We start from the raw sequence: 15198 nt of genomic DNA on the forward strand, positions 1-15198 counted from the left end.
GGAATGGGTTCTGTACTCCCCCTGGCTCCCGGCCCTCCTCAGAGCTGGACACCGCGCCTGCGCAGGCACTACCTCTGGACTACATTTCCCAGAGGCCTCTGGAAAGACTCCATTTCCCAGAAGCCCTGAGAATCTGTGTTTCGGGTCCCGCGGCTAGCGGCCTTTTCTGGTTCAGTCTATGCAGCCCTGATGCCTGCTGGGAATCGTAGTTCTCGTGGTGGGGGAAAGGGGGGGGGGGGGAGGGGGTCATTCTGCGCAAGCGCAGTGCCAAGGGCTAGGTGGTCAGCCTGGTATTTTCCTTAGGAGATGCGGAGGTGGCGGGGTCGGTGAGTGCGACCCCCTCCCCCGGGGGCGTGGCAGGGAGTGGAGTTGAGGGGGGCTTGCGGGGATCGGGGTGAGGGGGAAATGGGTGCTATTTTGTGCTTATGGTGCTGTCTATATGCGTGTGTTTGTAAGTTTCGTGTGCCTTTGTGTTTGAGTTTGTGCGTTTGTGAGCGTGAGTTTCCACGCGAGTTTGTGCGTGTTTATCTTTTGTGTGCATGTGTGTGTTTGTCAGCTGATGTGCGTTTGCGTGTCTGCCTTTGTGTATTTGCGAGCTTTTGTGCGAAGGTGTGTTGCTATTTGTGTTTGTGCTTTAGTTTGTGTGCGCGTGGATTGTGTGTTTTGTGCATAAGTTTGTGTGTTTGTCAGCGAGCGTGGGTTGTGTTTTCTCAGTGTTTGAGTGTGTGTGTGTTAGCCTAGGATGTGTGACTGATTCCTCCGTGGGGGAATCACCCCTTCTCTACCCTGGGCGACGCCACGTGTGAGGTGCCAGGAGTCCTGGCCGTGCTGCATGGTGTGTGCGTGCGTGTGTGTGTGTGTGTGTGTGTGTGTGTGTGTGTGTGTGTGTGTGAGAGACCGAGACAGAGAGGTGCACGTGTAGGTGTGGCAGCTAGACAGCAGGCACCCACTAAGCATGAACTACGCAGCCAGGTAGACCCGTGGACCAAGCGCCGGACCTGGAGTCAGGGAGACCCGAGCTCAAATCAGCCTCAGACGTTTCCTAGCCCTGTCCCTTACCCGCTGCCCTCCTCAGCTTCCTCGTTTGTAAGGTGGGGATAGAACAAGATAATATTTGTAAAGCACTTTGTGGATGTCACAGGGCTGTATAAATGCCCGGTATCCTTATCGTTACTAGCCAGCCACTGTGCAAAGTGCTGAGGACGTAGAAAAAGCTAAAAAGATGATCCCCGCCCTTGAGGAGCATGGGTTCTAATGGGGGAGACAACCAAGCTATATCCGCTGTAAAGGTAACGGGAATTTTAGAAGGAAGGGACTGGGTCGGGGCAGCGTGGGGTGGAAAGGATCAGAGAAGGCCTCCTGGAGAAGGTGGGAGGAGAGGCACTGTCCCATCCTTGGGGCTTGATGATGGTTGAGCCACTGGGGCAAAAGCTCCGGGCTTGGCTTAGTTTCCTCCTCCCATCCTGAAGACAGGTGACCATGGACAGCTCACTTAACCTCTCAATTCAATTCAGCAGACAGCCAAGTAGTGCCCACTGAGTTACTAGGTACTGGTGTTAGGGGTAAAGTGGTGGACTGGAAACGGGAAAACCTGGGTGCAAATACAGCCTGAAGACCCCGGCTGTGGGATGCTGGGCAAGCTCCTTCCTCTCTCTGGGCCTCAGTTTCCTTAACAGGTGCCTTCCAGCTCTGAAGCCAAGATTCTGTGATTTATTTCACGTAGAGAACTCTCGGGGCGAAAGAACAGCAGCTCATCCATTGGACAGCTAAGGGAGCACTAGAGGGTTCCATGACTTGCCCAAAGTTGTGCAGCTAGTAAGGGTCTCAGGTGGCATTTGAACCCGGGTCTTCCTGACTCCTGGACCTCTTGAGGAGATTCCATCCTCTGAGAAGATGGGGTGGGAGTATAACATGGACATAAGTAAGTCTGTTGCTTCTGACTCCCTGACTGTGTGACCCTGGGCACGGCCAGTGTAGGGAGTAGTCAGTTTATGCAATGAACATTAATTAAGCACTTACTGTGTGCCAGAGGGGCAGCTAGGTGAACAGTGGATCGAGTGCAGGGCCTTGAGTCAGGAAGAATCATCTTCCTCGGTTCAAATCTGGCCTCAGATACTTTCTAGCTTTGTGACCCTGGGCCAGTCACTTAACCTCTGTTTGCCTCAGTTTCCTCATCTGTAAAATGGGGATAATAATAGAACCTACCTCCCACAATTATGGTAAGGATCAAAAAGGATAAGTACTCCATGGGGGCTTCAGAGTCGCATTAACCCTTAATGACCCTTCCTTTCTCTAGAGTTGGTGTCACCGCCCCCACTTCAGGCTGTTGCCCCAAGGCCCAGAGAGTCCCAGAGGAGTGGGATGTGGCATGTGCCTCCAGCCCCCTCCAGGGCGTGGGGAATTCTACGTGGGCAAGTTGGGAAGGAGCAGGGCTTTGTCGGCCCCCTCCTGACTTCTTTTTCTTTTCCCCAGCTCTGCCTCCTCGGGAAAGAACCATCAGGAAGAAGAGAATGACTTCTGGGCTCTTGACAGCCAGGTTGCAGGTGAGTCGGGCTTTTTTCTCTGTGATGTTGGGGCTAGGGAATGGGGACTGGACCTGGGATTTCAATAGTATAGGGGACTCCCTGGTGAGGAAACGCCCTTCACCAATGCATGTTGGCACCTTCCTTGCAATTCAGTCTTCAGTAATTGCCTAGTGGTCCAGATAGCTGCCTGGCGGTTCCCTGGTGGTCTAGTGGTTAGGATTTAGCACTTTCACCGCTGTGGCCCCTGTTCAGTTTCTTGGGCAGCTAGGTGGTGCAGTGGATAGAGCACTGGGTTGGGGATCAAGAAGACTCATCTTCATGAGTTCAAATCTGGCCTCAGCTATGTGACCCTGGGCAAGTCCCTTCACCTGGTTTGCCTCAGTTTCCTCATCTATAAAATGAGCTGGAGAAGGAAATGGCCAACTGTTCCAGTATCTCTGCCAAGAAAACCCTCCACAAAGGGGTCGTTAAGAGTCAGGCATGACCAGAATGACTAAACAACATCGACTGAGAGGTTGAGTGATTTTGCCTAGGGTTCCACAGGCAGTATGTTTCAGAGGGAGGGCTTGAAACTGGGCTGTTCTCTTCCTTCGGTTGGTGATTGGCTTCTGGAACCACCATTTTTTTTTTTTTGGAGGCACTCGGGTTAAGTGACTTGCCCAGGGTCACACAGCTATTAAGTGTCTGAGGCCAGATTTGAACTCAAGTCCTCTTGACTCCAGGACCAGTGCTTTATCCTCTGTGCCACCTGGCTGTCCCTGCAGCCACCATTTTGAGGTAGGGCCCCGCAGGTACTGCAGCCATCCGTTACTCCTCAGGACTTGGCCAGCATGTCCCCATGTACCTTCTCCCCATTCTTCCTTTCTGCTCCTTTTCTTGTGTGGTATTCCTCTGTTAGAATGTAAGCTCCTTGAGGGCAGGGACTGTCTTTTTGCTTGTATTTGTAGCTAGTGCTTAGCACATTGCTTGTTGTCTAGGAAGAACTCCAGAAATGTTTGTTGACTGACTGACTGGTCCCAAGGTGGGTTCTCTGTCCTCTGCACCATGACACACCTCAGTGTTTTATATCTATTTAAAAGGAAAAAAAGGCACAAGTGTATAATCCAAACCACTAGAAAGCAGCTAACTCTATAACCTTTCCTCTCCCTTTATGTAGTTGTAATCTCTGTGTATACAACAGTCTGTGTGCTTTTCAAAAATCAATAAACATTTATTAAGCACCTATTAAGTGCCAAGCATTGTACTAAGCAGTGGAGACATACAGAATAATAAAAAGATGAGAGGTCCCTTGCTTTCAAGGAGCTGATCTTGTAGTGCTAGAGGAAGCTGAAAATTGGGAGAGAGGGAAATGGTGCTGGTGTTGAGGTTTAAATGTTAAGGGTGCTGAGACCCCAAAATCATAGCACACAGGTCCTGCCTGAATGAATTCGACCCAAGCCTTCTTTCAGCCAAAGACAAGATTTATTAAAGATGAACCATACAGGCCAGACTCTTAAGGAATGTGAACATTTGTGACGCTTATAAGGAGAAGCAGGCATGAGGAAGTCTCAGCCCCTAAATGGTGGCCAGGATGGATCTTATATACAGGAACACTATGGGAGGGATCTGGGAGTGGTCAGGTAGTTTTGGGGTGACTGGGGGGCTGGGAGAGGGGGCATCTTGATGGGAGTGGCCAGTACTGGAGGAAGAGTATAGGAATCTTGAAGCTGGGGTGACTGGGGGTGGGTCCTGGGAGAATCCCCATGGGAGTGTCTGGGAGGTTGAGTGGGGTCTGGATAAGATCATGGATGGGAAATGTAACCAGGTCTATTAGGCCAGTAATAGATGATAGAAAGCTAGGCTTAAATTAGGGTAACAAAGAACTGGGAGATAGGACCTCGGCAATAAGGAAGAGCCAGTTGATCAGAATAATAAGAATAACTTCAGGGGACTGTTAGACTTCCTTGACCAGGTAAAGGTTCAAACAGAGTTCAAGGGTTTTCTGGGGCCGTAGACAAGTGGCACCCAAATGCTTTTTGGGGTGACGGGCAAAGGTCTCAGCTTGGGCCCTTACCCCATCAGTGGTGGTGGTGGTGGTGGGGCTTTGAGGAAGTACCCAATCCTAGGGCATGATGGAGAACTTAAAAGCCAGGCAGCTGATAGGAAATGGGGTGAAGATTGTGCTGGGCCCCTGTATAAATGGAGGCCCAGGAGCCCAAGGTCCTGGGTCCAATTAGAGGGCCAGAGGGGACTGAGAAGGTAGTACCAAGGCTGATTCAGTCTGGCAGCATAATGAAATTTTCTAATGAGGAGTTTTCTGGGGCAGGAAGGCATGACGGAGTAGTACATAGGTTGTGTCCAATTCTCCATGGCCCCATATGGGGTTTTCTTGGCAGGGGTACCAGACTGGTTTGCCTTTTCCCTCTCTAGTGGATTAAGGCAAACAAGGTTAAGTGACTTGCCTAGGATCACACAGTGTCTGAGACTAGATTTGAGCTCAGGTCTTCCTGACTTCAGGCCCAGCCACTCTATCCATTAAGCCATAAGCTACCTCCTAAAGATGCCTTTACTAACTGATAACTGACAGGCTCACCCAAAGACAGCTGAGATCCAAGCAGCAGGCCTTTTTTTTTTCTGCACAGAGTAAATGATTAATACATATGGGTTGAAGAAGCTAGGGGAGAATTTCGCGCTGTTGAGACCTAGAATAAAGGAAGTAGTAGCTTGTGGAGGAGACACCAAAGTCATGTTAGTGGCTGGAGACGGGGAGACCCCCCCCCCCAATATAATTTGTGGCTTACTTTCTGAGATTCAAATGTGATTAGTAAATGTGATTGTTGTGGGAGAGATAACTGGAATTTAATATTATAGTGTGCTTGTTGATTGATTTTAGGTTCCAGGGTTATGTTCTAGGATTTAGGTCTGAGGATTGAAAAGCCAAATGGAGGATTTGCTACTGGAGGCATCCATAAAGGCTTCATGCTGCAAAGTCTAGAACAGGGGGTTCTAAGCCTGGCATCATTTTCATGAGGTCTATGAATTTAGATGGGGAAAAGTACATCTTTTTCCATTCATTAACCTGTAGCTGAAATTTAAATTATTTTAGAGCATGATTTTGAGAGGGGGTCCATAGGCTACTAGACTGACTACCATAGTGGTCTGTGACAGAAAAAAAAGGTGAGGGGCCACTGGTCTAGAATAACTTGAGGGATACGGTAAGTATTCACTAAAATTTGACTTTAAAAAAAATTCTAAATCCTCAGTGCTTTGAAAGCCCATTCCCTCTATGTCTTATCTCCTTTCATCCGTAGTGCATGTGAGGGATGGTCCCTGCGTAAGCACAAATACGTTTCCTGTTTCAGGAATCAGTGACGTTTAAGGATGTGGCTGTGGACTTCACCTGGGAGGAGTGGAAGCAGCTAACGCCAGCTCAGAGGCACCTTTATCGGGATGTGATGCTGGAGAACTATCGGAACCTGGTGTCCCTGGGTAACGGCAGCTTTCTCCCGCGACTCAGAATCTGCCCATTGCTAAGTCTTTGCATTCTCGTTTGCCAAAGGGGGCCCAGTCCTTATCTAAAGTCCTTATCTCAATAAGTTAGTCAAGAAGCATTTATTTTTTGATTGATCTTGTGAGCCAGGCCCAATGCTAAGAGCTGGGTATACAGAGAGAGGCAAAAACAAATTCCCTTGCCTGCAGGGAGCTTGCTTTCTAATGAAGGAGCCAATATGCTAACAACTATGTATGCATAAGTGAGATAGATGAGAAAGAGACAGAGAGAGACAGAGAGAGAGAGATCAATTTAGATAGATAGGTATCTATCTAATATTTAGATAGATATCTATAGATAGATAGATAGGTAGATCTAAATTGATCTCTAGATAGATAGAGAGATAGATAAAGGATAGATAGGATATACCTAGATCTATATGTCTCTTGCTATCTATCTTATCTATCTATCTATCTATACACATATGTATGTATGTACGTGTGTATGTATTTTGTTCAGTCATTCAGTTGTGTCCAACTCTTAGTGACCCCGTAAACCATAGGACACCTATACTGTCCATAGAATTTTCTTGACAAAGACACTGGAGTGGTTTGCCATTTCCTCTTCCAGTAGATTAAGGCAAGCAGAGGCTAAGTGACTTGCCCAGGGTCACACAGCTAATAAGTTGTCTGAAGCCAGATTTGAACTCAGGTCTTCCTGACTCAAGGCTCGGTGCTCTATCCACTAAGCCACTACCCAGCTGATGTCTTTGTATGTATGTTCAGAATAATGCCTGTTGCCCACCTTGATAATGGTAGGAAATACTGAATTTTAGTTAGAGGTTCATGAAAATAAAGGTGTATTTTTTTCCCATCCAACCTCATGAATCCCCTGAATCTATCCACAGACCCCTTGGTGATGGGGAGGGGATGGGGTGGTCTGTGGACCCCCAACTCAGAAGTTTTGCTTTGGGCAGAGAGAAGGCATTTGTGCCCCCTCTTTTGGGGTGAAAGATCCTTGTCATGTAAAGCTGTTGGAGCCAATGAGTCTTTGTGAAGCTCCAGCTGGATGCCAGGCACTGTGCCAAGTACTGAAGATACAAAGAGAGTTCAACAACAGTCCCTGCTCTTGAGATGCCCACAATCTAAAAGGAGAGATCACATGTAAATACCATGTACCAACATGATACATTTGGGATAAACTGGAAATAATCTTGGAGGTAAAGCCCTTGGCTCGTGAAGGCTCGGGGAAGGCTTCTTGTTCAAGGCGGGACTTTTGTGCCAGTCCAAATCATAGGGCAACTCCCCTACGGACATGAAAAGCTCCCTTCCTCTAAGCAAGGAGTGGCTCACATCTTGTTCTGAGCCCAAATCAGCTCCATGGCTCATACGGTTTCAGAATATGGTGGAGAACATCCTTCTGAGGTCCTTTGTGTCACTCTCTTGGCCTTCCAAGTATGCCTTCCTTTGCTTGAGGAAAAAAAAAAATGATTGGACTGGATATCCTGGGGGCATCTTAAATTTAACACATCTATACTTGAGGTCATTATCTTTCTTTGAGAGCCTTCCCCTCTTCTTGACTTCCTAATTGCTATTGAAGGAGCCATCGTTCTCCCAGCCGCACAGGCTTCCATCGTGGGTGTCATCCTAGACTCCTCCCCCTCATTTCTTCGTATCCAAATCTGTGGCCAAGTCCTATTGATTAGGCCTTGTATACCCCCTTCCTGCTCTGACGCTGACACCGCTTTGCTGCAGGCTCTCATCGTCTCTAGCACGGGCAACTCCAGTAGCCTAATGGTTGGTCTGCCTTCCTCAAGTCTCTCTCCATCCCAGTCTGCCCTCCACTCAGTTGTCAAATCGATCTTAACACATGTCTGACCACATCATCCCCCCATTCAATAAAGTCCAATGGCTTCCTATCACCTCTAGTATTAAACACAAAATCCTCTGTTTGGGGTTCAACTCCCTTTATACCTTCCCCCCTCCTGTTTTTCCAGTCTTCTTCCCTTTCCTCCCTCCCTCTCTTGCTCTCTGGTCCAGCACACTGGACTCTCTGTGGTTTCTCCCATAAGACACGCCATTTCCCAGCTCTGTGTACTTTGCCTGGCTTCCCCCCATGTCTTCAGTCCTTTCCTTCTTTATCTTCATCTCCTGGTTTCCTTTGAGTCCCAGCTAAAATCCCATCTTCTACAGGAAGCCTTTCCAGATCCTTCTTATTACCAGTGCCTTCCCTCTGAGGTTAGCCCCAATTTATCTTGTTCATAACTTGTTTGTATAGAGTTGTTTGCATACCCCCAGTAGACTCTGAGCTCCTTGAGGATAGGGACATCTCTTGCCTTCCTTTGTCTCACCAGTGCTCAGCGTGTTGCCCGGCACATATAGGTATTTAATAAATATTTGTTAATTGACTGATTTTCTTAGCACTTTCCCATTTCTTTCCCGTGAGCAGGACTTCCAGTTTTTCAACCAGATCTGATCTCCCGGTTGGAGAGAGGAGAAGTCCCATGGATACCAGTGGGAGAAGTCTTGAGAGGCTCTTGCCCAGGTGAGTGAAAAACAGACAGATCTAAATGAGCTCAACCAGACCAGGAGTTTGGGCTTTAAAATGCCAGTTAAAACACTGTCTTCCAAGTCCCTGAGGCCTGTGGGGAAGGTTGGAAACTGTCACATTTGCACTCTCATGGAGCGTCATTGTTCACTTTTTTAGTAACTCTCCTATGTTTCCTTCCAGTCTCAGAGAAAAAAGTGTGTGTTCTTTTCTAATATTAAACCCTTCTCTCCATACTCTGAATTCCATCCTTTTTTGCCTCCTCCCATAACTATTTCCTTCTCTCCATCCTTCTCTGAATAGTCTCTCCCTATTCACAGACGTCTTTCTTTCAGCTTTCGCATATGCTTGTCTGACATATATTTGTAAAAAAACAAAGCACCTTTGCTACCTTCTATTTTGAGATATTTCTCTGACTCGAAATTCCAGACTGCACAAACGTGACATCCATGCCCAGTGTCTCCAATTTCCTTAAATCTCTTTTCCTTCTTAAAGTACAATACTGCAGGTTGACTCCTTTCTGCTTGCACCATGCCATAGAGAATGCTCCATAAAGTCATCACTACCTTTAGAATTCTAGGAAGGACAAAGAATCACACATTTTAAGTGGGAAAGGACCTTAGGGTTTTTCTTGTACAGGAAACCCCCAAAGTAGTCACCTGGCCTCCAGGGAGAAGGAGCCCTCTCCCTCTCAAGGCAGCCCATTGCACTTTGCATAGCTCCAGTTCATAGAATATTTTTCCTGGCGTCGAGCCTAAAGCATCCTCTTGGCAGCTTCCTCTCACTGCTTCTGGGGTCAAAGAGAAGCATTCTGACCCATCAGGACATGAGTGCCTTTCAAAGTCCAGGTTGGCCCTATCTGTGCATTCACCTGATCTACTGCTCCAGTAACTGGGGAAAGAAAAGGAAATGGAGCTAGTGTTCCTCAGTCTGTTCTGTATGAAGCGATGTTGGTTCTTTGTGGTTACTGCTTCCCGTTCTCCCAGCAGCGACCCTCTTTCTTCTTGAATTCTCCTTTCTTCACTAGTATCGGTAAAAACCACCCTTTTTGTTATCGCTAGCTTTCTTTGCTAGCCTCATTTCATCCCAACGCTTGGCACTTCTGACATTCTAACAGGACTGAGTCATCCTATTTTGGCCATTCTGTGGCCTGCCCTTACTTCCACTTTTTTGTGTATGTGTTAAAAATCTAAGTTGGTCAGTGAATTCTTTTTGTATTCCTATGAATAGTTATGATGATACTTAACATTATTTTACTGTTGGGTCCTGTTGAGCGTATGGTCAACTAAAACCTCAGGTTTTTTTCAACATGGCCTATTGTTAAATTGTTTCCTTTATCCTATATTTGTTCAATTGATTATTTGAAGAAATATTTTTTATTGTTTGTTTTTTTGTTTTTTGGCGAGGCAGTTGGGGTTAAGTGACTTGCCCAGGGTCACACAGCTAGTAAGTGTCAAGTGTCTGGTCTGAGGCTGGATTTGAACTCAGGTCCTCCTGATTCCAGGGCCGGTGCTCTATTTATTGCACCACCTAGCTGCCCCTGAACAAATAGTTAAGACATTGCATTTCTCTGATGGTTTTACCTTATTTATTTTGGGTTTCAATAGAGTAGATTGAAATACATATACAGTGTGTGTGTGTGTGTGTGTGTGTGTGTGTGTACATATACATATATATGGAGAGAGAAAGAGAGAGAGAGAGAGGACACATTTTTTTTTTAATCTTGCACCATGCCATAGAGAATCTTGACCCAATCATTCAGTGGATTTCCTTTCCCATGCTGTTTAACGTTATCTGCAAAATTGTTATGGGTTCTATATTTTTATCTAAATTGTCTGAAAATGGAGAACCCGAATAGGATCAAGCCTGAAGTCCTGGGGCATGACACTTAAGAATTCCCTCCAGGTTCATGTAAATCTCTTGGTCATAACTATCAGTCAACAAGCTTCAGTTCTTTGTAGCTATCCTATCATCCAGCCTGTATTTCTCTGTCTTGTGCACAAAAATTTCTTGATAGAGATTGTGAATAGGCTTGTTGTGAGGGAAATGATGATTTCTCTTTTGTATTTAATAACTAATTATTGAATTAGGACCAAGGTTTTTCCCCCTTTTTTACTTCCTCATCCAGAAATCAACCAGCGTTGGAAATCTTTCTCAAAGACTTACCCAGGATATAGATCGAATCAAAGATAAAAGAAGTTCTAAGTTCAGGCTAATGGGTAGATTCCTGCTCATTGTGTTTACTCAGACAGGTCTGGGAAAATATTGGTTCTACTTTTAGTCAGACAAGTGATATGGAAATTGATACGTCTCTTTGACCAAGACTTGGGTGATCCAAATCACTACCCCCCACGACCCTCATAGTATATATAACCAGCCTCTTATTATAATATTCATTCTCTATTATTACTTACTAACCAGTTAGAGTTGATTTTCACCCTCAGGTGCACCCCTTTTTCAAAAGGCTTTATAAATATCAAAGGTTCAATAGGCTCTCTCTCTTTGCCATTGAGGGGACAATGAGCCTGCTTGGTTGACTGCTTTCTAGACACAGTCAATAAGATTGATTTTAATTTACCAGCAACTGTGTCTCTATGAAATTTTCAGTCATCACAGTTGAAATATGTGTGTCTATAATGTTTTCTGATGAACCTATCATTAGGTCCTATAAGAAATAGAATTTGTGGTACATGATTTTTTCGTGTTGAACTCATTTTGTGTCTGATCAAGCTAAGGTTTCTTTTCTAAGTGTGAGTAAAAGAATTTGCTTGACAAGTAAATGCTAGACTTTTGCTGGAGACTGACATCAGGGTTTATCAGTCAGATTTCAGATTTAGCCAGTTTCCCCTTAAGGAAGATATTTACCTTTGCCCTAAGGTTAGGTACAATAATTCCGAGTTGGAGAATGATTAGGAATATGAAATAAAGTAAGAGTGATAGGACAAGCAAGAAAGATAATTGAGGCACATGATAATTATTCATTTTGTCCTGAAGCTGTCAATTCATTTGGAGAAGCTAGATGCTCTGTTACTATCTCTTCACCTCTCTTGGGTGTTATATGCCTTAACAATGCTCTTCACTTTTCATGTTAATGATTTATCTCCTTCATGGAGAAGATATTCTTTCTCCCTGCAGGGGATATTGACATGACTTCATTTCTTTCAGATTCCCTTATTCAGGAAACAACATGTAAAATCATGGAGACTGCCCTAAAGCACAACCTTTTTGTGGAAGAGTCATCCAAGGGAAGATTCACAAACCATGACCCATGGGATTCCAAGTTGGAAGAAAATTGGGAATGTCATGTTGGGTGGGGGTGGCAAAAAGACAGCCAGAAGGAAAAATACAGGCAAATGACAGTCATTCAGGAAGGTCAGATGTTCTCAAGAAGTTTGAGTCTGTGGTCGGTTTCTTTTGCACAACAGATAGATGCTACCAGGAAAACTCTCCATAGACATGGTACACATGGTGAGTGCTTCAGACCGTTTTCAGACTTGGTGAAAAGTAATGGAATCTCCTCAGGTAAAAAACCTTATAAGTATAATAAAGGCAAGAAGATCTCTTTTGATTCAGGCCTTATTCAGTATCATAGAAGACATAATGGACAGACACAATATGAGTATAATGAATGTGAAAAGACCTTCAGCCATAGGGGATATCTTGATCAATGTAAGAGGATTCATACAGGAGAGAAACCTTTTAAATGTAATAAATGTGGGAAAGCCTTTAGCAGCAGTTCATCACTCAGGAAGCATCAGAGAATTCACACTGGAGAGAAACCATATGAGTGTAATGAATGTGGGAAAGCCTTCATCAGCAACTCATCCCTTAAGAAACATCAGAGAATTCACACTGGAGAGAAACCATATGAATGTATTGAATGTGGAAAAGCTTTCAGGCATGGGGGGTATCTTGCTGAACATAAGAGGATTCATACAGGAGATAAACCCTTTGGATGTAATGTTTGTGAGAAAGCCTTTAGCAACAGCTCCTCGCTAAGGAAGCATCAGAGAATTCATACTGGAGAGAAACCATATGAGTGTAATGAATGTGGGAAGGCCTTTAGCAGCAGCTCATCCTTTAAGAAACATTGGAGACTTCATTCTGGAGAAAAACAGTATGAGTGTAACGAATGTGAGAAAGCCTTCAGCAACAGTTCGTCTCTTATGAAGCATCAGAGAATTCACACTGGAGAGAAACCTTTTGTGTGCAATGAGTGTGAAAAAGCCTTCATACAGAGGGGAAACCTGACTGAACATCAGAGAGTTCACACTGGAGAGAAACCCTTTAAATGTAATGAATGCGGGAAAGCCTTTAGCCAAAGAGGAAACCTCACTGAACATAAGAGAATTCACACAGGAGAGAAACCCTTTAAATGTAACGAATGTGGGAAAGCCTTTGGCAACAACTCATGCCTTATGAAACACCAGAGAATTCATACTGGAGAGAGGCCATATGAATGTAAGGAATGTGGGAAAGCTTTCAACAACAGCTCATCCCTTATGAAGCATTGGAGGATTCACACTGGAGAGAAACCATACACATGTAAAGAATGTGGGAAAGCCTTCACTAATAGCTCATCTCTTCTAAGACATCAGAGAATTCACACTGGAGAGAAACCATATGAATGTACTGAATGTAGGAAAGCATTCACCAATAGTTCATCCCTTATGAAGCATCAAAAGATTCATACTGGGGAGAAACCCTTTGAATGTAATGAGTGTGGGAAAGCCTTCAGCCACAAAGGGTATCTTACTGAACACAAGATAATCCATACAGGAGAGAAACCCTTTGAATGTAATGAATGTGGGAAAGCCTTCAACAAAAACTCATCCCTTAGGAAACATCATAGAATTCATACTGAAGAGAAACCCTTTGAATGTAATAAATGTGGGAAAACCTTCAGCAAAAATTCATCACTTAAGAAACATCAGAGAATACATACAGGAGAGAAAACCCTTCAGTGTATTTAATGTAGAAAAGATTTCAGTCAGAAGGAACATTTCACTCAACATCAGGGAATTCATAAGAGAGAAAAACCCTATAGGTGTAATTAGTGGGAATTAGTAGGAAAACCTTTCAGATCTTGGCCATTCCTTATCACACTTTCTGGATGTTATGTCAAAAATTAATTATGGATATAAAATAATACGGGAGAAGTTCCATTTAGACCTGTCATGTTAAATGCTGGAAAGTCAAGATGTTGGAGTGTCATCTGAGATATCGTTGCTTGCTAAATTTTTTTTTTTTAGATAAAATGACCCTAACTTCTTTTATAGCCCTCTTTGCTATAATGTACATTCCTTGGAGAGTTGTATTAGGCAGTATAGTATTATAAGATCTGAGAATTTAGATTTCAAAAAAACCCTATTTTTAGTAACTCACTATGATTTTTTAAAACAAAATAGTTTAATTTTATTGAATTTTTAGAGCAGAGGTATAAAAGATGGAGCACTGAATGAAGATTACTAGAAGGCAACTAGCACAATGGGTAGGGTACTGGGCCTGCAGTCAGGAAGTCCTGTGTTCAAATCCAGCACCAGAAACTTCCTAGCCGTGTGACCCTGGGCAAGTCACTTAATCTCTCTCTGCCTCAGTTTCCTCATCTGCAAAATGGGGATAATAAATAGCATCTAACTCAGGGTGTTTATGAGGATAAAATGGGATATTTGGAAAGTATTTCTCAAGCCTTAAAGCACTGTATAAATGCTAGCTATTGTTGTTCTTTTTTAAGGCAGGGTGATGTTGTCAATGGAGACTAATGGAAAGCTCCTCCATGATGTAAATTAACGCTAACTGGGCCTGGGTAGGTCTATTCTCTACCCATGACCTTTCAGGGTTGGGAGAAACTTGGAGTTAGTTAGGTCAGAAAGTAACCTTAAAAAAATCATCCAGTCAAACAGCTAACCAGGAGACAAGTTGGGAGGTTAAATGAGGATTAGATTAGGAGTATTTTTCTTCCTGATGCAAGCAAAGTTGAAGAATTTTGGGTAAAACCAGCCTCAGAAATTATGATGATCTGTGTGTCTTAAGTACAGCTGACTCAGTAAATGAGATCTGGATGATGGGAGGTGTTGTGATAGCCCTGGTGCTACAACAGATCCAGATCACCTTCAAGAGTTCCTCAACCTTCTCAAAAGGTTTATTAAATATTTGTCCTTCACCACACCCATTTTCTTTTTTATATAATATTTTATTTTTCCTCCTATTATGTTAAAACAATTTTTAACATTTTTTAAAGTTTTGAGTTCCAAATTTTATCCTTCTCTCCCCTTTTCCCTCCTCTTCCCCCTTGCTGAAATGATAAGCAATCCTGTAAAGGTTATACATGTGCAATCACGTAAAACATTACTACATTCATTTTGTACAAGAAGACTTGAATAAAAAAAGAAGGAAAGTGAAAAACAGTATGCTTCAGTCTGTAATCAGACAACATTAGTTCTTCCTCTAAAGGCAAATAACACGTTTCATCATGAGTCCTTTGGGATTGTCTTAGATCATTGTATTGCTGAGAATAGCTAAGTCATTCACAGTTCTTCATCGAATTTCATCGAACATCATTGCTATTACTGTGTATAATGTTCTTCTGGTTCTGCTCTCTTCAGTTTGCATCAGTTCATGTAAGTCTTTCCAGGTTTTTCTGAAATCATCCTGCTT

The 15198-nt window shown here is 44.0% G+C and overlaps 1 protein-coding gene across 1 annotated transcript; it reads left to right on the forward strand.

Moving 5' to 3' along the window:
• The first annotated feature begins 265 nt into the window (after positions 1 to 265).
• Positions 266 to 13616, forward strand: LOC114041228 (zinc finger protein 345-like). The gene is made up of 5 exons (XM_027859582.1): positions 266 to 326; positions 2473 to 2543; positions 5867 to 5993; positions 8443 to 8538; positions 11707 to 13616. The coding sequence occupies exons 2-5, from the start codon at positions 2511 to 2513 to the stop codon at positions 13512 to 13514; spliced, it is 2064 nt and encodes a 687-aa protein (XP_027715383.1). The 5' UTR covers positions 266 to 326; positions 2473 to 2510; the 3' UTR covers positions 13515 to 13616.
• The last annotated feature ends 1582 nt before the right edge of the window (positions 13617 to 15198 follow it).

The sequence above is a fragment of the Vombatus ursinus genome, unplaced genomic scaffold, assembly GCF_900497805.2.
Source record: "Vombatus ursinus unplaced genomic scaffold, bare-nosed wombat genome assembly UNPS02014170.1, whole genome shotgun sequence".
Taxonomy (NCBI): Eukaryota; Metazoa; Chordata; class Mammalia; order Diprotodontia; family Vombatidae; genus Vombatus; species Vombatus ursinus.

Bases quoted from the DNA above. Each gene is read 5' to 3' on its own strand.
- LOC114041228 (XM_027859582.1), top strand. From the start codon at position 2,511: ATGACTTCTGGGCTCTTGACAGCCAGGTTGCAG. The intron at 2,544-5,866 runs GTGAGTCGGGCT...TTCCTGTTTCAG, and splicing joins TCTTGACAGCCAGGTTGCAG to GAATCAGTGACGTTTAAGGA. The intron at 8,539-11,706 runs GTGAGTGAAAAA...CATTTCTTTCAG, and splicing joins CTTGAGAGGCTCTTGCCCAG to ATTCCCTTATTCAGGAAACA.